This window comes from Aulostomus chinensis, chromosome 2, assembly GCF_037954235.1.
Source record: "Aulostomus chinensis isolate RoL2024-O1b breed Wild chromosome 2, RoL_Achi_v1.0, whole genome shotgun sequence".
NCBI classification, from domain to species: Eukaryota; Metazoa; Chordata; class Actinopteri; order Syngnathiformes; family Aulostomidae; genus Aulostomus; species Aulostomus chinensis.
The window spans coordinates 35,198,261-35,220,426 of record NC_141321.1 but is presented as its reverse complement, the minus strand read 5'-3'; the positions used below and the strand labels follow the sequence as shown (position 1 = coordinate 35,220,426).

Here is a 22,166-nt window from a genome sequence, read left to right as displayed (position 1 = left end):
TCGCCCCCACACACTCACCCATCCCTTTGGTGTGGTTGAAGTCTCCCCTCACGATCTTACAGGAGCGCCCGTCTCCATTACAGACGCCACAGCGGTCTTCTTTAGCTGACGAGCCGATGATGCCGTCACAGCCGATTTTCTGCAAATAAAACAACAGGGAATGAGAAGCGTTCCTAAAGTTCTGACGATAAGAGCAGCCTGTGCAGTCTTGCATCTCTCCACCAGGTGCTATGAAGCCCGGACATTAAAATCCATCAGTTCAACTGCAGTGAGCCGAGGACACCAGCAGGTGAGTTCATATGAGAGGAACCATGACATCCGGCGTCGTGAGGTTTGAGACACCCGCTGGATCCAGAGCAGAAGCTTGTTCAGGTTCAGGATCAGCATCACATCACATTTCCATGAATACAAAGACAGTAACTCCATCACAGTAAGCGTCTATCATCCATTTCTCTCTTTGAAAACTTTGTTTTTAATCACCTTTACACTGATTGACCTGAATGACCTCACTGGAGCTCCGCCCACTGCCTCTCATGCAGAGATTTTACGTGATGGACGTCATGACAGAGCATCACAAGATGATCACCTGATCACCATCATTTCTTGTAGTAACGTCTGTCTGGTTCTGAAGAACTTCCCAGAAGCCTCTCAAATGTTCTTCAGCGTTCAGCAGCGCGAGTGTCAGCTGACCTCATCAGAGGTGATCCTGCAGTGAAGCATCCATGAGTCTCTGCTCCCATGCTGGTGAGCATGCGCCTCCTGATAATTACATCCATATTTTGCTCTCTGGACTCTCTCTCTCTCTGTCAGCCAGAGGGATGGGGAATTCCTCCCAAACGTACAGGCATCCAACTTTTACAAATAAACACAAAAGACCGACTGTAGTTGGGACGCCAGTTCCAAATAAACTCCACCACCCTCCCCCGGGGAGCAGTGTGCGGAGCCATGCCACGGCTCGGCTAACGGCTAACGAAGGCAGGCTAGCACTGTTTACATGCGCTCAACAGTCCTCCTTATTCTGAGCATCCTGTTGATATGACGAGGTTCGCCAGAGTAGAGCTACACGCTAGGAAGCTTCTCAGCAGCATTTCTCCTGCCGTTGATCATGTGAGCAGAGAACGGGACCTGGAGTGTTGCTCCGGAACTTAGGAATAAGACTCTGAATATATTTCTGGAAGCGACACATAACTTCCACCATGCTGCGTCACGTTACAGCTGGAGCCAATCGCAGCTCTTCTAGACAGCACCTGTGCTGTGGAGCTGTGGAGGACGGACAAAAACACGCAGCGGAAAACCAGGCTTTAAACGGGCTTTGAATGGCGTGTTCCCGTTCTACTAGCAAGGAGCTAGCACATGTGCTGCAAGGTCATTGCAAACTGCTGTGAAAACCCTCCTCCAGATGAAATTCAGAACATTCTGTGGATGTCGAAAGGACGAGGGCCGTTCCTCAGAGTCTGACAACTGGCTTGTGTCTCCAGGGGCCTCAAACCCGCGCTGTGATGTCATCATACACACCTTCCAAGCAACACCACCGCCACTCCAGCTCAGTACCTGAAGTACCTGATATGGTGAGCGCCACAGGACTAACAAAGGAGAACTTTACCTCATCTCATCGAATCCAAACATGCCTTAATGCTGTTAGCCGACCGCCATCACAGGCGAAGAAGAGGAGCAAGTGGCCCGAGTGCTGGTGACAACGGCGGTAAACGATGATGACCCTCGTGGAGAACCACACCTGACGTGTCTGGATTCTTTGGTCCAAATGTGACCAAAACCAACTGAACACAACTCGCTTAGCAGCAGTGCTGAATAGTTAATGCTTCACTCAATCCCGCCCCCTAATGTGGGCGGTGCTTAGTTCTAGACCAGCGGAGAGCTGCTAGAACCCGTTTCAGGTTGACAGTCCTTTTGCTGTCAAAACACATAGAACTATTTCGAACTGTCTCTGAACGGCTCCTGGAACTGGACTGGTTCTAAAGGGGGTGTGTGCTCACAACACAAACACAATCAGAAAGGTTCAGATTTTAAGATTCCAGAACATTAGCGACCCGGTGAAGGTACCGGAACCGAGATGGTCAGCTTCCATAACAATTTAAAGCTTCTGCATCCAAACTGAAGGTGGTTGTATTTCACACCCTCGTCCTGCTGGTGCCAACGTTACCCACGGCAACAGGACGACGATGACAGAGGTCTGGGAATCTCACTTCACACATTCCTACAGATGGTTCTCATTTGAAACATTCTTCAAAGTCTGTGTGTGTGTGTGTGTGTGTGTGTGTGTGTGTGTGTGTGTGTGTGTGTGTGTGTGTGTGTGTGTTTGTGGTCAGCCCTCCTTACGCAACTTTAACCCTCTCAGCCCTGACTGAACATCCTTGTCCGGGTCAATCTACAACCCTCATCTCCATGGCAACAGACCAATGGTGACTTTTCCGTGAGGAGAAGTTAAACGTGTCTTCAGTGCAGTAGAATTTTGGTCACATGACTGTCAGCTGGTGCCATCATGGCTCCACAGCTGCACTGAGGACCTCAGAATATGAGGTTTTCTCCAGGATCAGATGTTGGTAAGTTGGTTTCTTTATTATGAGGACATTTTCAATACACATGTAGCTAAATGACGTTTGTGGGTAACTGAGAGTCAAAGTACACTTTAAGAGTGAAGTGTGTGTGTGTGTGTTAGTCATACCTGACACCTTCCATTAACGCACAAGTCGGCCTCGTAGGGTCCACAGGGGGTCCCGTCCATCACCCTGTCAGCCATCAGGACCGGGACATCTCGACCAACCGGGCTGCAGAACAACACACACGGCTTCTCTGTGCACAAACACATGGAACACACACACGCACACACATTTAGTTGGAGGAATAAATCCATTCACTCAAGAATTGTGAATCAATGTTTCATTCCTGAATCAATCACATTGTCTGACATTAAAATTGCAAACAAAAATAGCCATGAGTCCTAATCAGGAATCCCAGTATTGCGGCATCACTGGAACGGGTTTGTTTTACGAACCGAAGGAAACCGTCAATATGTGACACACCGATCGACATGCAGCCTCCACATTCCAGGGGTGGCAGACTAGAAGCTGCTCGCTGACTGCTGACCAACCTGACAGGCAGAGGAGGACAGTGAGCGCTCTGACTAAGCTACAGCATGGACCTGACCACAGCGACTGCAGTGTTACTGACATTTTATTAGAAATGTGTTGTGTTACTCCAGTACTGCCGAAAAGTAATCTATCACTACCCCCAACACAGAGAACCAGCCTGTTCCTGAGTGTAGGAGCTCCATGATCTTCAAGAACTTACTAAGTACACCAGCAGAGTTGGTGTGGAGTCCGGATCAACCCGAGACACCACGATACCTCAGGGTAAAGGTGCCGGTGGCCCTGGGCGCCAGGAGCACGAGAATATTCATCATTCATGGTTTCCTGCCAGTTGAACATTTCCAACTGGCGGGAGAGAACCATGTGACACCGTGTCAAAGGTGGTGATCAGATCTCCAATCAGAAAAACGTCACTTTGAAAGTTCTTAGCTTGTCGTCAAACAGGTCTATTTGTACTCCACCAACAACACGTGTGTACTTTGGTAGTGCCTCAGAGTGTAGATCTGTTGTCCAACAACGGCTACACTCCATGTGGCCTCAAATGATGGATGCTTCGAGTTTCATCTCCTGCCTGACTGGCCAGACAGCAGCTGAGCCACCACTCACATCTCAACTGCACTGACGTCTGAGCCTGATGCTGCCAGACCAGTGAACATGTGAACTGTCCACATCTGAAACATCTGGAGGTAAAAATACACCATCTAGAGGTGAGAAGTAAACTAGTACGCATATGTTGAACGAAAGAATGCCTGACATTTGCACAATCTTCCTGGTAAATGAGATGTAAATATGAATACTAAATTGTTATGATATGTTGTGTTGTAAGACGACCCTTCATGTCGCTCCGTCTTGATGTGTCTCAGGCTGCTTTGTAGTCTGATGTAAGGGCTCGTGTGTGTGCAAGCGTGTGTGCAAGCGTGTGTGCAAGCGTGTGTATCTCACCATCATTAACAATAGCGGTCAGCATACTGGTTGTCTTTTTGCTGGCATGTCGATCATATGACAAACACTGCAAGTCTCTGAAGCTGGGCGCCCCCTTGGGACAGGGAGGACCCTCACAGGCTTTATGCTCCACACTGGCCTTCTGACAGTGTCGCCCACCAGGACCAGGCCTACACACGCACACACACATACACACACACCTTAAATATCAAATTTGGAATAAACAATATTAGGAATTTTTGCAAAAGAGATCAAAGTTTGAGGCTCCACTACAGAGATTCTTAAACTTGCTCTTGACCCCAAATCAGCAGTGAAAGTTTTAGATCAACTGTAATATTATCTCTCACACACACACACACACACACACACACACACGACAATGTGACTTACGGGGGGTTGTCACACTTCCTCTGTCTGAACTGGACTCCGGTGCCACAGGTCCTGCTGCACATGCTCCACTGGCTCCACAGACTCCAGTCACCATCCACATGCTGGGGGATGGGGGTCTTACTGACACACTCACCTGCCCTGCACCACTGACACACACACACACACACACACACACACACACACACACACACACACGCACACACACACACGCACACACACACACACACACACAGTCATGTTTAACCAAGTCTTCCAACATCAGACATTTGGTAATCAGACGGTGGGACGGGTTTACCTTGTCAGCTCCACACTCGGTTCCATCCAGAGGCGGATCCAGCTTGGTTTTACAAGATGCATCTCCCTCCACCAGACACCATAAACCAGCACACATCAGGTGCTGCAAAAAACACACACACAAAAACACACACACACCTGGATGATGAGAGGGGTTGTCCTATTATTACCAGAATTTATTCATGCTTTAAATCACCATCTGATGAATCTCATATATTAAAATATTTCCAAACTCCACATTTTTAAAAACAAATTTAATAAATAATTGAAAGTGTGGGGCGGCCCGGTGGAGCAGTGGTCCTCACTGTGGCCCCCCCAGCAAGAAGGTTGTGGGTGGAGCAGTGGTCCTCACTGTGGCCCCCCCAGCAAGAAGGTTGTGGGTGGAGCAGTGGTCCTCACTGTGGCCCCCAGCAAGAAGGTTGTGGGTGGAGCAGTGGTCCTCACTGTGGCCCCCATCAAGAAGGTTGTGGGTGGAGCCCCAGCTGCAGCACGGGGTCTTTCTGGGTGAGTCTCCATGTTCTCCCTGTTCCTGCTGGGTTCTCTCTGGTACTCCAGCTTCCTCCACAGTCCAAAGACATCAAGAGGGACCAGGTTAATCCAGACTCTAAATTGACCGTAGGCGTGGCTGGGAGAGCCAATGGTTGTCTGTCTCTATGTGTTGGCCCTGCCATGGACTGGTGACCTGTCCAGGGGGAAGGCTGCTGGGATAGGCTCCACCCCCACCACCCTCAACAGGAGAAGAGGGGGAACATGGAGGGATGGAGGGATGGTGGAATTGGAAATTAAGACCCAAGTGCATATAGCTACAATTCTTAATTTGCTGCACTTGACAAATTATTCTGGTCTTACTGGTCCTAAACCTGGTGGCAGGCGGACTGTTGTGATGGAAGCTTTTGGGACCCAAGCTGAAGGTGAGGGCGTCATGGTTTAGAGGAAAAATCAGGATCTGTGTTCCATCTGTTGTGGTTTAGACTACAGTTACTCATTCTACCAGGTTAAAGCAATCGTGAAAGCACCGGATGGACTATCAGGGTGCTTCAGGGTGATTCAGCAGAAGATGACGGACTACTTCCTAGATTGGTGTCTACTAAATACCCAGGTTGTAGAAAGATACCTCGTCTAATTGGACCAGTCTGTTAAAATCTGAGTGGTTGTTGTTGAGCTTAACCAGAGCGGTTCTCTGGATTGACCGCAGAAGGCGCAACAGAGAATTTACAACAAACTGCTCCAAAGGTTTTCTTGTGCTAATTCTAAGAGTTTTGGTGGTCTGTATCACGTTCTTGGTTTGGCTCACAGCCACAGAAACAGAGTGAGATGAGAGTGAGACTGGATCATGCCAGCAGTCGAGCGCCGGTGCAGGTGACCACAGACCTCACTGGGCCGTCTGCGCCACGCTACTGCTCCTCTAAGTTATTGAAAACAGATCTCAAGTTTCACTTGTTCCACGAATCATTATCGGGTAGAGCATGTAAACAATAATCTAAAGCTCCAGCTGGTCTGGACAGTTGCCATGGAAACAAGTGGATTATACATGCAGGCATGGCAACAATAAACAAGCAGTGTTCTTTTTCACCATCATCAGTGACCTGAGAAGATCTCTGAATGCAAAGGTGCTGCAGTGCAAGCGTGATCCAAATGGGGTCCAGGGAGGCTAGAGTCCTCAGCTACCGGAGGGCAAGTTGAAGAAATCTGATCCACAATCACTGCTTTAACCTTCCAATTATCTCCCCAGTTGACGTCAGCAGCCTCCCGCCCCACTGTAAACAGTGTGGGAAGTTGCCACCTTATCCCCAGAGGTGACAAACTGTTTGCCAGAACCTTTTTGGAGCTGACGGATAGTCATTCTCCATGGCCTCATCGAACTCCTCCCACGCCTGAGTTTTTGCCTCGGTGACCGCCATGGCCGCACACCACTTGGCCCGCTGGTACCGGTCGGCTACCTCTGGAGACCCACAGACCATCCACATCCTGTCGGCCTCATTCTTCAGCTTGACGGTTCCCCTCACCTCTGGTGACACCAGCAGGTTCAGGGATTACCACCACGAATGGCCCCAGCCGTCTTATGGCCGCAGCTCACAAAAGCCGCCTTGACAATGGCAGAGCGGAACATGGTCCATTCGGAATCTAAGTCCCCCACTCTACCTGGGATGCGGTCAAAGCTATGCTGGAGATGGCAGTTGAAGGTCATCCTGACAGGTTCTTTCCCCAGACGTTCCCAGCAAACCCTCACTACTCGTTTAGGCCTACCAGGTCTGCGCGTCGTCTTCCCCTGCCATCTGATCCAACTCACCACCAGATGGTTATCAGTTGACAGCTCAGCTCCTTTCTTCAACTGAGTGTCCAGAACATACAGCCGCAGGTCAGATGATACGACAGTAAAATCGATCATAGACCTATGACCTAGGATGTCCTAGTGCCATGTGCACCGATGGACATCCTTATGTTCAAACATGGTGATAGTTATGGACAAATTGCAACTCACACAGAAGTCCAATAACTGCACACCACTCGGGTTCAGGTCGGGCCTGCCATTCCCCCAAATCACACCCCTCCAGGTCAAGCCGTCATTGCCCATGTGAGTGTTTAAGTTCCCCAGTAGGAGAATGGAGTCCCTAATTGGGGCACCATCCAGCACCCTTCCCAGGGACTCTAAGAAGGGTGGGTACTCTTAACTGCTGTCCGGCGCAGCAGCGCAGACAGCAGTTAAGAGTACCCACCGCAGTCAGGACCCGTTCCCTGACCTGAAGGTGCAGGGAAGCAACCCTTTTTTCCATTGGGGTAAACCCCAATGCATAGGAAGAGTCTGGTGGCTATCAGAAAGCCCACCCCAGCCCTCGCTTCTCACCTGGGGCAACTCCAGCGAAACAGAGAAGGCCTCTCAAGGACTTGGGTTCCGGACCCAGATCTATGTGTCAATGTGAGGCCTACTACTCTTTGTAACCTTTTCGAGCTGGGCCCGTCCGGAGCCCATGGGCAAAGGCCTGACCACCATGCGCCCGAACACCAGGCGCTCGCCCACATGCCCCTACCCCAGGCCTGGCTCCGGGGCACATGGACTAAAAATATTCTTAGGGGCCAGAGGCCACTGAGTTTAACAGTTGACTAAAAAGGCAACATAAAAGAACAGATTTGGCTGTTAATTATCCCCACATTTCACATTTCAATCATTCAGATCATTAAATTATGAAGAGAATACAATGTCATTCCGGCGGCACGATGGTGCTGTGGTTAGCAAGAAGGTTCCAGGTTTGAGTCCCGGCTCGGGCATGGGGGTCTTTCTGTGTGAGTCTGCATGTTCTCCCTGTTCCTGCTGGGTTCTCTCTGGTACTCCAGCTTCCTCCCACAGTCCAAAGACATCAATTGGGGACCAGGTTAATCCAGACTCTAAATTGACCGCAGGTGTGAATGTGAGTGTGAATGGTTGTCTGTCTCTGTATGTTGGCCCTGCAATGGACTGGTGACCTGTCCAGGGTGAACCCCGCCTCTCGCCTGAAGGCTGCTGGGATAGGCTCCACCCCCCGTGACCTTTAACAGGAATAAGCATAAGAAAATGGATGGATGGATGATGTAATTCCATCCACCAGAAACTTAAGTCTATAGGCTCCATCATCTCTGAAAACGTCATCAAATGCTTCACAACTCCAAGCTTTCAGACAAACATATACTTATGTACCATAAGTAACATGGAGTGGGGTTCTCCAGGAGAACATGGTAAACAAGACCCCATTTGAAGTCACCAACAGACCATCATCTGGAGGTATCCTCCACAATAACTATGGTTCCTGGTTCTGGTCACTGGCAGACAAAAGCAGGTATTTTCAAGCCTCTGTTAGCATCTGGCCAAGTGAGCCTCCATCAAGGACATAACATACTTACATACTTGACCAGGTCTTCAGAGAAGTTGTCAATTCTAGATATCCAATGGTCGCCCAGGAACAAGACAATCATTAACATGCCATTGGAGGTACGAGGGAGCCACAAACACGCTGCTCCCATTCAAAGTAGGATGCTAAAACGACTGTCGTACCTTTGCTGGAGAAAATTTTGTGTTTATTCTCCATGAAATTGCTTGATGAGCAAAATATAGTTACAGATTTTCAATCAAAATATACAATGAGACCTTTAGATGGAGTGTGGTGTACCTCCATGTCGCTGCAGAACGTGGCGTTGGTTCCAAACAGGATCTGGCACTGTTCGTCCACACTGTAGTGCATTCCTGGCAGCTTGGGGGGCAGGCGGACCTGGTAGCGGCTCCGCGGGTCTGTGTGCAACAGACAGCCGCTTGCTTTGGACCTGGAGGAGGGGCGCATTTGCGAGACTAAGATTATATCCTCTTTTATCTTTAACTTGTCCTGTTTTTGTTTACATTTTAAAAATCTGAATATGTCCTTCTATGCAATATTTTCAGCTGGAGACACTTGAGAAGTACTTGTTATTAAGAGTTGAGAAATATTAAAGCCAATATAAACTGTTTTTTTCTTTCGGTATATTCCCTGTTGATGTCTCAGTTTGTTGAGGAAAGTTTACCCAAAAGCAAAAGTCCGCATCAGGCGAGCAGGAAATGAGAACTTGATATTTATTTATTCATCCAAAAATACAAAACTAAACTGGTGTGGAATACAAAGCAATGGAACTGCTACATAGAGGAACTCAGGGGAATGAACCAGAGATGAAGGAACAGAGACAAAATTTAAGGAATGAGGTCACAGCAGGTGGAGGAACCAGGAGATGATCACATGCTTCACACAGCAGCCAATAGGATCGCTCCATGTGATTGTGGTGATTGAATCAGTAAATCAGCTCTGGTGAACAGAAGTTGATGATCTTCCAGGTTCAGTTCATCAAGATCATCTTCACTAATGAACCCTCTGATGATGCTGGAAGTCTGGATGCTACGTTAGCAGTGCTAAGCTAACGTTAGCCTATGAAGGAGCTACACCAGGGTCACATGACTTCAAGGTCACCACCACTAAGCTTCAGGCTTCTTGCGTTTTCCCCCTGATGACCTTTAATGACCTCCATGACCTCTGTAGGCTCCTCTAGACTCTTGTAGACCTGAACCTGCAACATCCACCAGTCTGGTGTTAACTGGTGGATCTGATGTAGAACTGGACCTCCAACATCCACCAGTCTGGTGTTTACTGGTGGATCTGATGTAGACCTGAACCTCCACCATCCACCGGTCTGGTGTTTACTGGTGGATCTGATGTAGACCTGAACCTCCACCATCCACCGGTCTGGTGTTTACTGGTGGATCTGATGTAGACCTGAACCTCCACCATCCACCGGTCTGGTGTTTACTGGTGGATCTGATGTAGACCTGAACCTCCACCATCCACCGGTCTGGTGTTTACTGGTGGATCTGATGTAGACCTGAACCTCCACCATCCACCGGTCTGGTGTTTACTGGTGGATCTGATGTAGAACTGAACCTCCACCATCCACCGGTCTGGTGTTTACTGGTGGATCTGATGTAGACCTGAACCTCCACCATCCACCGGTCTGGTGTTTACTGGTGGATCTGATGTAGACCTGAACCTCCACCATCCACCGGTCTGGTGTTTACTGGTGGATCTGATGTAGAACTGAACCTCCACCATCCACCGGTCTGGTGTTTACTGGTGGATCTGATGTAGACCTGAACCTCCACCATCCACCGGTCTGGTGTTTACTGGTGGATCTGATGTAGACCTGAACCTCCACCATCCACCGGTCTGGTGTTTACTGGTGGATCTGATGTAGACCTGAACCTCCACCATCCACCGGTCTGGTGTTTACTGGTGGATCTGATGTAGACCTGAACCTCCACCATCCACCGGTCTGGTGTTTACTGGTGGATCTGATGTAGACCTGAGCTCAGAAGTGTTGATGAACAACATCCTGCCCTCAGGGACCATAACTGTGCAAAATTGTAACTAGAAATATTTTTTTGCCTTGTAGACACACGTGCTTTGATATCTGTCTCACCTGAGGAAGTTCTCCAAGTCATCACGGCTACAGGACGACCACGACAGGTCACTGGGGTTTCTTCCTTTCACCCATTCACCAGACATGATGTGGGAGTGGCCGGTGCAGGTGGTGTGGTCGTCATCGTGGCTCATCCCCATGCTGAAGAGGAGACATGGAGACATTCACCCTTCTGTTACCTACAGTACCAACCGGGGCCGGACACACCTTCTCATTCGGGGTTTTTCAGTTTGTCACATCAAACTAGTTGGTTCAGTTGATCAGGTGGAGTAAGGGTTTCAAATCAGAGAAGTTCCTCCTCTAAGCCCGATAATACTTCCCCATGTCATAAAATCGAGGGGCGGAGCTTCCAAGACCAGAATATATTGGATCATGATTTTAGACTTTTTTATCAGGTCAGATGTCAGGTGGCTGAAATGTACAGGAAGTGTAGAACTGGACCCAGTTGATCCTCCACATGAAAGATGTGGTAGTGAAAGTAGTGAGCTGGCCAGGACGTCGGTGTGAGCCAAAGGCAGCAGATTATGTCCTCAGTCACCGGGGCATCAGAGCAGGAATCTTATCTCACTGCTCGCAACACATAAAGCTGCACAGAGTTGATGCCAGATTCACCTGACAGGCGTGCCAACGTGTAGGAGCATGGTAGCGGCTCGGCGGCAGCAGCACCAGGCCCCAAAAGAGGTATCATATTTTTCATCAGGCAGCTCTGTGCCAGCTTTGGAGGCCAGGAAAGGTAAGAAGCTGGCCCACACCAAGTCTGCTACAGCCCCGTACATGCATGTGGTGTTACATAAACACACACACACACACACACACACACACACACACACACACACACACACACACACAGCTCATTGTCCAGTGAGTCAAACAGCTATGAAAGGACTGAGGTGTCTAACATGGATTTTGTTTCAGAGGAACTATGGAAATTGCAGTATACCTGTGCCCAAGTACACCAAGTACTTTGACTCTGTGTACTGTTTATTAAATTGGGACTCTACTGTTGATGCTCCAGGTGTGAACATGACAAGTAAAAAGTAAACTGAGGCTGATGCTGGAACTACAAGTGGGCGGATTGGTTGATGTCTGGCGTTCAGAGATCAGCGACCATGAGGAGAAAGACAACGCCAACATTTCTGACTGATTTTGTTTCCCCTTTTTTCTTGTTGCATCTGAAAAAAAAGACAAATGAGACAGAAAAGTCTGACTTCAAGTTGTGCTGCGCTGATTCGTCTCAAACTATGTTCACGAATCCAAGTTCAACAGGCAATGAAAACTAAACTTTGTAAAAAAAAATAAAAAAAGGAAAAAATAAAAAATGGGAATATTAATAAAGTTGTAATGCACTGTAAACGGCAGCAGTGTCTTGGTTTGTTGTTCCAATGACACTTGAGCTGCGTCATGTTGGCGAGTGATTTCAGAAACTTTCTGTATGGTGCGAACTGGGCAGATGTGCCTGTATATTAATGGGCCTCATGAGCTGGATGTCTTCTATCCAAACCGCCAGATATCAGCCTGACTAATCGGTCCTCCTCTGGTTGACGGAGTCAAATAAAAACAGCTCCCTTGCCCACAGGAAACTGTCTTCAAATGGAGCTGGTTAGCATTCTGACCCTGAGCGTGATCACGTCCTGCTGGCTGGCACATCTGTGATGATGTAGAAGTATTCAGGTCTGCTGTTTCTTTTAACATCGGAGTATTGCAGTTGTAGAATTGTAGGTGTTTGTGTCAATGACACATGCAATCAGAACTAAATGACCAGTGGCACGGCGGCGTGTCGGTGGGCGGGTCTCCCGTCCTGCTGCTTCCAAGATGCTTCGGTGTGGACGAGGACACGAGTCCTGAGATGTAACCTGATCCTGCTGCTTCCTCCTCACCACAGCAGAGAATTGAGTCTGTGCTTGTAATTTATTAGTTGGTGAGTCTCTGCTTGGATTTCAGACCAAGTTGTTGTTTTTAATTTGCAAATGTAGGTCATGGCTTGAAGAGGAAACACACACACACACACCCTCCCTCTTTAAACACGTGTCTCTCACACAGACGTGCATTGTGTGCACGTATGCATTGTGGGCCAGGATCTTTCCTGTTGGAGCTTCCCTCAGGCCCTGAACCTCCATCAGTATGTTACACGTGTGTTACTGTTGCAGGGAGTTCACCACACTGCTGCCTCACCAGTGTGTCGCTGCAAATGTGTACTTGTGGGATTCCAGTTTGTGTCAGCTGCTTTTATAAACCCTGCAAATGAAAAACATGATTTTCGAAACATGGATTAAATTTTCATACGTCCTGATTTCTCTGTGGAAGTGCAGCGTGCGCCGTCCACCGAGTGAGTCGACTGAATTCATATCTAAATGTCATCATGGCTGTTGTTCACGAGCTGGTTCATTCTATATTCTCACATGGAAAATATGAAATCTGTCAAATTCTTCAACATAAACGTGCTCCAGGTGTGTCACGGATTACATGATGATCAAGCGTCCCAACCTGGATACGACGTGAAGCCTCAGTTTGTTTTTGCTAGCAGACGTTTCAACTGGAATCCATTAAAAAGTTCTGCTTTTTTTAAAGTATTCAAAGCAAATATGGACCCAGAATAAAAGAGGAGGAGCTTCACAAAGCCAGTGGAGGTCCAGGTTCTACAGGAAATGAACGGACTTCCAGAGCACAGACAAACATGTGGACTCCAGAGGCACCTGTGGAAGGATTAAGCCCCTCCCACTAACTGACACCTGAGCGTGTTCATTTGTGGTGTGAGGCCGAGTGACGCGTTTAACCTCTGTGGCTTTGGTCATTCAACAAATTCCACCTGTGTTCCTCTGCAATCCTCTGAGAAGAGAGACCGGGGCAGTGAGCTGGTCTCCCACCAGAGTCCCAGTTCAATAAACCTGCAGGGTTGAAATGAAAAGAGTCCGGAGGAAGTTGAGTCCGTGTTTCTGACAGTCAGCGGGTTCCTGTTCAGTGCATTTACATGCACATTAATATTCCACTATTATTCCAAAAAAGTCCATATTCTGAATTGCATAAGTGGTTGGATTCCAGGCTCAGCAGCTTCTGATTCACACATGGGGGATCTGCTGAGGTCAGCTGGGTCGCAGGACCCGTCCTGGACAGCCAAGCACACATTAGCTGGATATAAAGGATCCCGAGTCATGGAAACACCTTCCTTGGAAGATAATCATGTTTGGAATCATGGAAAACACCAGAATGTGGAACACTGAGTGCATGTAAACGCCACATGATGCAATATGAGGCGGTTCCATTTGAAGATGATGACTACGATGAAGGCCCAACCTCCTGTGGCGCCGCTGGAGAGAAAAGCAAAGACCTTCATGTGTTCATCGTGACACCATGAATGATCGGAGGGGCCAGATGCTGGTCTCCAGTGCTCTGTCTGCTTGCTACAGCTTGTTGTCAGAGCAAACGTTAGTCAGGAAGTCGTCCACTGACAACAGGGACTAAAACAAATAAAGTTTGTTATCCTTGAACGACTCAAGTACAAATAAGGACGCTCCACCTTCACGCCACTCCTCAGTGTCTGTGCTGCTGAGGGGGTGAAATCACCATCGGACGCGGATGTCTTTTAGAAATTACCTCCATCTGTGTCCCTTGCACAGGAAGTCTTAGTTTAATTTTCTGGTAATACGACCCACGTTGTCAAGGCTATGCGGCATTTTTCTCTTCCTGACAAGATTCCCAGATCAGAGAGTGCAGCACAAGAGCTGCAGCACGGAGGCGCACTCACTGGCCTAGCAGGCCGTCAATACTCCAACAGGAATCAGATTACGAGGTCATGGAGTTATGTGTCCTTATGCTTGAGTTCTGATGCGAGTTTGTCGTCATAAACTGTGATACAATATTGATTTTAGGGGCTGGAATATTGGTACAATCGAAGAAAATAGTCAGCTATACTGTCACATCTACTTTATTGCAAGTGTTTGCAGCTTTGTAGCAACTCGTCCGTCAGTCAAAGGAGGCGCCGGTCCAGCCTCCAGCCGCGTTACTGCTTAGAACTCTGAGGTCAGCATTCACAATCTCTGAATGTGAGTCCTGCCGTGATGACGGGATGGTCAGGATGGTCCCTTCAGGAAACGCTGGTTCGGCTTGCAGCTGAGTCACTTGAGTATGTAGCGGTGGAATCATTGACACTCCCTCCCGCAGGGTTGAGGACAATTTGCATCCACATCATTGGAAAACAGGACGCGGCCTTGACTTGCTGACCATAAACAGACCATGACCTCTAACGTAAAGATTAGGATGATGCGTTCATGTCAGTGGAGACAAGTTTGGTCCCTGCAGCACATTTGCACTCCAGCAGCAGAAACACAGACAAGAGAGCCAGTGTGTAATCTGGGTCAAGTAGACGTTCAAGCACTGAAACCTACTTGTGTCCCAGCTCGTGGGCGATGGTGAAGGCCAAATTAAGCCCATTGTCCTCCGCTAACACACACTTCCTCTTGGCACTGCAGATGCCACCCAGATACGCAATACCTGCAACACAGAGAGAGTTTCATGAGCAGGAGTTGGCATTCTTGTGCTAAACAACTGGACATCTGATCAGGTCTCACGGGTCCTCTCCCGGGCGACAGCTCGCCTGGGCCGCCCATCAGCATGTTGCAACTTCAGCAGCTCAAATGTTACAGATGAAAGTTCTCTGAGGGTCCAAAGCTGATCTAAGTTTGACAGCATTCACGGACAGCCTGAGATGTCTACAGTCGTCCCCACGCTCACCTGCTGCTGGCCTCCAGACTCGTTTGACTGGAGCACATGAGCGGCAAAAAAAAACACAAATCGGCCATTTTCCAAGTTTCAGATCTCCATGTGTAAGAGAGCGCGCGCGCACGCGCGCACACACACACACACACACACACACACACACACACACACACACACACACACACACACACACACACACACACACACCTGCTTTGTGTCGGCCTCTGGAACGTGGCCACGGAGGCTCATTTGAATCCAGACAAGCATAAATTAAACCATTGACAAGGATAAGACAATCAAAGCCAGATGGGATTTCTGAGTGAAAAATGTCAGTAAGGGAAAGAACAGAGAGCCAGACAGAGAAGTTTAGGATTTATCATCCAGCAAAGACACGCCTGATGTCACCATGGCGATGTGAATGTGGCCTCAGGGTTCAGGTTGAAGCTGCTGATGAGGAGGAATCAATTACTTTGGATGAACGTTGAATTAACTGCAGTGTCACTAACGAGTTCACTACCGTCCGGATCATCAAGTCCACCAGCTGAGTGAGCAGCCAGCAGACTGAGGCTGCTGCGGGGCCTCATGACCCGCCAACATCTGATGACTTTATTCAAGATATTCAAAAGAAATGTCCCTTTGGCTGATGGCTCAATAGTTTACAACACGGACAGTACATAAGCATGACAGGGACACATGACCTGGAGCGGAAGCTTGATTTAACATTGTGGGTTTGGTCTACATGGACCCACATTCTGATCACGTGACCTGTGCAGGAGGCTGGATTTATTCTTCTGTGGGCGTCTGTATCACACTGAAATTCCACCCTGAAACACCAGTTGGTGACGAGAACGCGACACCTACTCTTCCTTCTCACTCCGAACTAAGGCTGCTGAAGTAGAGCAGTGAGCACAAAATCAAAGTTGAGCAGCTACACTCTAAAAGACCAGACCAGAGGAGGTGGTGAGGAAGTGAGCTGCTGTGCAGCGCCGCAGTGAGCGCCGGCGCTGGACCCTACAAGGCTGCTCAGACACGTAACGACAAATAAAGCTTAACACCTCAGTGGGACATGTCACGCTCGGATGAGCAGTGCACCTCAGCCATGAGCATGAGAACTGAAGTTAGACGCACAGACTGGCCTTCTAGAATGAATCAGCCGAACTCAAAGGCAAGTTTGGAATTGTGACAGGCAGGCCGGCTGCCTAGCAGACAACGTGGAGAACTTCACCCAAGAACCAATAAACTATTCCTACTCGTGAGCGCCTCCTCCATGCAGCTGAGTGCAGCAGCGCGCTGATGCTCAGCACGACACAGAACGTCCTATCAGCTACATTAAAACAGCAACATGCACTCACATGCAGAATTACTCTGCTGAACAGCTGTTGTATCAGAACGTGCTACTGTGGAGGGATGCACAGCGCTGCATGTGCATGGAATACCAAAGAAGTCCCAGGAACAGGGACGTTTGCCAGCTTGCGGATGACTCACTGGAGCAGGACAGTGGGAAGTGAGGACCACACAAGTAACAACAGGAAGTGCTGCACCATGTTTAGTGCGCTGCGACTGAGCTGCTAATTAGTGAACTAGCAGTAAACTGATGAGAGCTGCATGTTACCTAAGTGAAATAGTTTGGTGGTTCAGGGGAATGTGAGCATGGGATGCAAATACATCATCACATGTAGAAAACTCGAACTTAGTCTTGAACCCAAACTTCAACCAGTAATTTTCCAGAACTTTGTCAAGACCATATTCCAATTTCAAGATTATAATTCAACGAAAGATGAGAATCAGCACCTCCAAGTCTGAGGCCCTGGTCCTCAGCCGGAAAAGGGTGGCCTGCCCACTCCAGGTCGGGGGGGGGGGGGGGGTCCTCCCTCAGGTGGAGGAGTTTAACGATCTCAAGGTCTTGTTCATGAGTGAGGGTAGGATGGAGCAGGAGATTGACAGGTTGATTGGTGTGGCGTCCACAGTGATGCAGGTGCTAAAGCAGTCCATTGTGGAGAAGAGGGAGCTTAGCCAAACGGTGAAGCTCTCAGTTTACCTGTCGATCTACGTTCCAACCCTCACCTGTGGTCATGAGCTCTGGGTAATGACCGAAAGAACAAGATCCTGAATACAAGCGGCTGAAATGAGTTTCCCCTGTTGGGACAGGGTGAGAAGCTCAGTCCTTCAGGAGGGACTCAGAGTAGAGCTGCTGCTCCTCCAGGTAGAGGAGTCAGTGGAGGTGGTTCAGGCATCTGGTGAGGACGCCTCCCTCAGGAGGTGTTCCAGGCATGTCTGACCGGGAGGAGGCCTCAGGGCCGAACCAGGACACGCTGGAGGGATTATATCTCTGGGCTGGCCTGGGAACGCCTCAGGATTCCCCCGTAAGAGCTGGTGGAAGTGGCTGGGAGAGGACAGTCTGGGCTTCCTTGCTGAGGCTGCTGCCCCTGCGACCCGGACCAACCGGATAAGTGGAGGAGGAGGCCGACGGGGACACGATTGTAATTCTATTAAGCATTGTGTACATGTGACAAATAATAATCATTGTCAAAATCCACTGGTCAGCAGGGGCCTTTTTTATGGAGATGGAAAAAAAGATAGAGCCCCTCCTTCAGGGAGCCAATTCCTAGTTAGATGCTAGTTAGCTTAGCACAATGACTGGTAGTGGGTGGGAAGTGTTAGCGTAGCTGCGTCTCTGCCTGCATTAATAGAAGGAGGGTTGTGTAACCTTGGTGATGAATACCAGTTTAACATGAGGAGACGTTGTAGTGGTAGAATCAGACACGTAGCCGGAACTACTTTCCTGACTGGGAGCAGTGATTTGACGCAGCACCTCCAAAGCTCCACTGGAACTTGGGTCAACAGAACCAAAGGTTGGTTGAGGACTAGAAGAGCGACTGCTGCTACTGATGATGATGAGGAGGAGGAGGAGGATTCCTGCTGGACACACCAGCATCCTGGACCTGAGCTCGCTGATGCTAACACTTCCCACCCACTACCAGCCATTGGGCTAAGCTACCTAGCCTGGACCTGAGCTAGCTGATGCTAACACTTCCACCCACTACCAGCCATTGGGCTAAGCTACCTAGCCTGGACCTGAGCTAGCTGATGCTAACACTTCCCACCCACTTCCAGACATTAGGCTAAGCTAACTAGCTTGGACCTGAGCTGGCTGATGCTAACACTTCCACCCACTACCAGCCATTGGGCTAAGCTAACTAGCCTGGACCTGAGCTGGCTGATGCTAACACTTCCACCCACTACCAGCCATTGGGCTAAGCTAACTAGCCTGAGTCTCTCCCTTCTGTCTCTGGGGTTAAAGGACAATAAGAGACTTTCCCATATAGTGGGTAGTTTATTTAGGTCTTAAAAGCATCAGATGTGACCTTTGTTTTATGCTACAAAACACAAGATTTAGATCAGTAAAAGTGAGATGAATAATCCTGATTTTCTCAGGTTTATATGAGACGAATGTGAGTTTGTATCTTTATTTCCCTAAAAGTTGTGTTTTGCCGGGAAGTTGCCATCTTCACATTCCAAGGCTTTTCCAGGTTTTCATGATGATATAAAGTACATGTTTAGCAACTGCCAGACAAACATGCAGACAGAAGATGATTTGAGACTCTCTGAGGGCTTCTGACGGATCAGTGTATTTGGAAACATTTCTCAAATCCCATCGCTCATTTAAGGAGATCTGGATCAGAAACATTTCAGCCAGGATGATTTTCCAAGAGGCAGCGGCTGAACTGCGTGTCAGCTCGAGGCAGCAGAAAGGTTTCCATCTGTCCCTTCATGAGTGGAGGTGACCACCAAGTTTGCCCACCATGACTCCTCTGACATGCATCTGGAATCCATGAGACTGCTGGGTTTCCGCCCCAGACCTCCCCAGCCTTCATCTTTGAGGAGGCTGAGAAAGACCAGAAAACTGTCAGGATACTTATGAACCTGCTTTTGGATCCATCAAATTCCTCAGATGTGAGTGACAATGGAGCCGTTGCAGTTTTATGGCAGCCATCAATGGAACGGACATGTTATTTGTCAAATGCCAAAAATAGTCAACGAATCACTCGGGCACATTTTCCACCACGACCTTCAAAGCAGTTGCCCTCCGTGGAAGCAGCAGCAGCACGCCGGCCTGAGTGCATCCACAAACATCTGCAGCACAGACGTCGCCAGCTGCCACTGTCGAAGCCAGTGATGGTCGCACACGCACCCCGAGCTCCCTGAAGCAGAACCTGAGGTGAGGGGGGAGGTTTTACTGGTTCTGCTTCCAAAAGTCAGGTCTTTTCATTGACCAGGATCTCCACACTAGCTGGAGATATGTGTACATTTTGCTCTATGATATAAAACACATCACTAAATTCTGGTGAATGTTATAGTGTTGGTGTAGCTCCTCCCTCGGCTACCTTTAGCTTAGCACTGCTAACGTAGCATCCAGGCTTCCAGCATCATCAGAGGGTTCATTAGTGAAGATGATCTTGATGAACTGAACCTGGAAGATCATCAACTTTTGTTCACCAGAGCTGATTTCCTGGTTCAATCACCACAATCACATGGAGCGATCCTATTGGCTGCTGGGAGGAACCAGGAGATGACCACTTCCTGTTGGACTACAAACACACCTCCTCCCTGACATGACCACTTACAACAAGTTACAGCAACAGCTCATCATTGTGGCGCTCTATTTTTATTATCTATCAGAATTTAAAGATTTCAGTTTGCAATCTGCAACCTCCAAACCTTTAATACCCCTATTTAGATATGTAAAGATATAGATATAAAGAGATAGAGATATAGAGATATATATATATATAGATATAGAGATATATATATAGATTATATATATATATAGATATAGAGAGATAGAGATATAGAGATATATATATATATATATATATATAGATATAGATAGAGATATATATATAGATTATATATATATATATAGATATAGAGAGAGATAGAGATAGAGATATATATATAGATATATCGAGATAGAGTTATATATATATATATAGATATAGAGAGAGATAAAGATATATATATAGAGAGAGAGATAGAGATAGAGATATATAGATGTATATATATATAGATATATAGATAGATAGATATATAGATAGAGAGAGAGAGAAATATATATATAGAGATATATATATCTCTATATATATATAGATATAGAGAGAGATAGAGATATATATATATATATATATAGAGAGAGAGAGAGAGAGAGAGAGAGAAATAAATATATATATATAATATAGAAATAGTTAAGAAGATATAAAACTATAAATAAATCTATGTATGTATATGCCCACAATTGCAGTAAAATTACTTGTACTTGGAGGTTTTGTATCAGTTTTTTGTTACCAAGATGAGTGGGATGAGCAAGTTTTTGTTTGACTAATTTGCATTTATAAAAAGGCAGAATCTGTCTGAATGGACTGATCTCAGTTTTCATGTCAACCCAAACAAGGCGGGTTTGGAACGGACGGCGCTGAGGCTCGAGCCCTCAGTGCTGGAAAGACTGTGAGCTGATGGAAACAGATGCTGGCCTGCATCTGGACATGTGTTTTTCCTTTTTTTTTTTGCTCTTCTGTTTTACGAGCGAGCTTGCTCAGTCACAGGCTGCAATTATGAGTCTATGATCTCTGTAAAAGCATGTTTGATGTTTTTACTGCAACTGTGCCAAGCAGGCATGTTTAGGTTCGGGTTTCTGCTGCTTTCATGATGTTTAAGACATGTTTGCTGGTGTGTTGAGCCGCAGAATTCTCTGCTCATGAATGCATGTACCGACGAGACAGACAGAAGAGTCACCAGGCTCCTGTCGATAAGCACCAGTATGTTGTAATCACTAGTGTGTCAGCCACTGGTATCCAGACAGTCAGAGCAGTTAAAGCTACCCGGCGTTTCAAGCATTTGGGCTGGACTGAGGGGTCTTGGCACGTGTGAGTCTGTGTACGAGGACCATGACCTCCTGGAAACAGGCTGCACGCCTTCTGTCACTGGTGAGCTTCTACTGCTGATGGAGCCAAAGGACACCAACAGGACAGAACCAACAAAGAAGCCCAAAAAACAGTAAGAAACCATCATGACATCCACAACGACTGAAACATACAGAGTCTGCCCTCCCATTCAGCCCTCGAACCAAGAAATTAGTAAGACCTTCAGCTTCCGCTTCCATTTAACCTTCGCAGATGTGTAGAATATACGGCACTGCTTCAGCATTCTGGAAACTTTGTGAACCAATTGCATGATGGGTAACCTTAACATGACCCACTCCTCAACCCATCAAATTTGTCAGACTAGTAAACAGAGGAGAAGGAGAGGCACGCAATATCTACAGTCAGACAGAGAAAAGTCTTTCCCGCGGTGATGGGGTGGAGGACTGTGAGGAGAGAAGAAGAAGGAAGACTGAGCATCAAAAGTCCAAGAAAAAAAAGAATCAAATCATCTCAGTCAAAGATTTGCCGATCATCACATTGGCTGACTCTTCAGACAGGAAATGCAAAAAATGTCAAACAAAATCTCACAAAACTGAGATATTCTCCACTTGTTCTTCATTTGGTTGGATGTTAGTACTGTGCTACAGCCGGACGCCGGCACAAATACTACAACTACAATGATACTACCAGAAAGACATGAGGACGTTGTAGACCTTCGCTAGGGGGCATTTTCTCTCAACTGGCCTTTCTAGTTTTAATTTAAACCAGCCATCATGGACTCTGTCACTGAGGTCGGCAGCGAATGAGATTCTGAGCTGGCAGTGCTGAGTCGGCA

General features: G+C 47.7%; 1 protein-coding gene across 2 annotated transcripts in view; it reads right to left on the bottom strand.

Annotated features, from left to right (window-relative positions):
- adamts17 (ADAM metallopeptidase with thrombospondin type 1 motif, 17) overlaps positions 1-22,166 on the bottom strand; it is a 56,145-nt gene that overhangs the window by 12,660 nt on the left and 21,319 nt on the right. For both annotated transcript variants that reach the window (XM_086191316.1, XM_086191323.1), the window contains exons 8-15: positions 15,083-15,188; positions 10,701-10,841; positions 8,876-9,026; positions 4,735-4,836; positions 4,440-4,585; positions 4,050-4,219; positions 2,684-2,811; positions 19-139 (exon numbers count right to left, since the gene is read on the bottom strand). In XM_086191316.1, the coding sequence (XP_086047442.1) occupies positions 19-139; positions 2,684-2,811; positions 4,050-4,219; positions 4,440-4,585; positions 4,735-4,836; positions 8,876-9,026; positions 10,701-10,841; positions 15,083-15,188 (1,065 nt within the window). The remainder of the gene's footprint in view (positions 1-18; positions 140-2,683; positions 2,812-4,049; positions 4,220-4,439; positions 4,586-4,734; positions 4,837-8,875; positions 9,027-10,700; positions 10,842-15,082; positions 15,189-22,166) is intronic.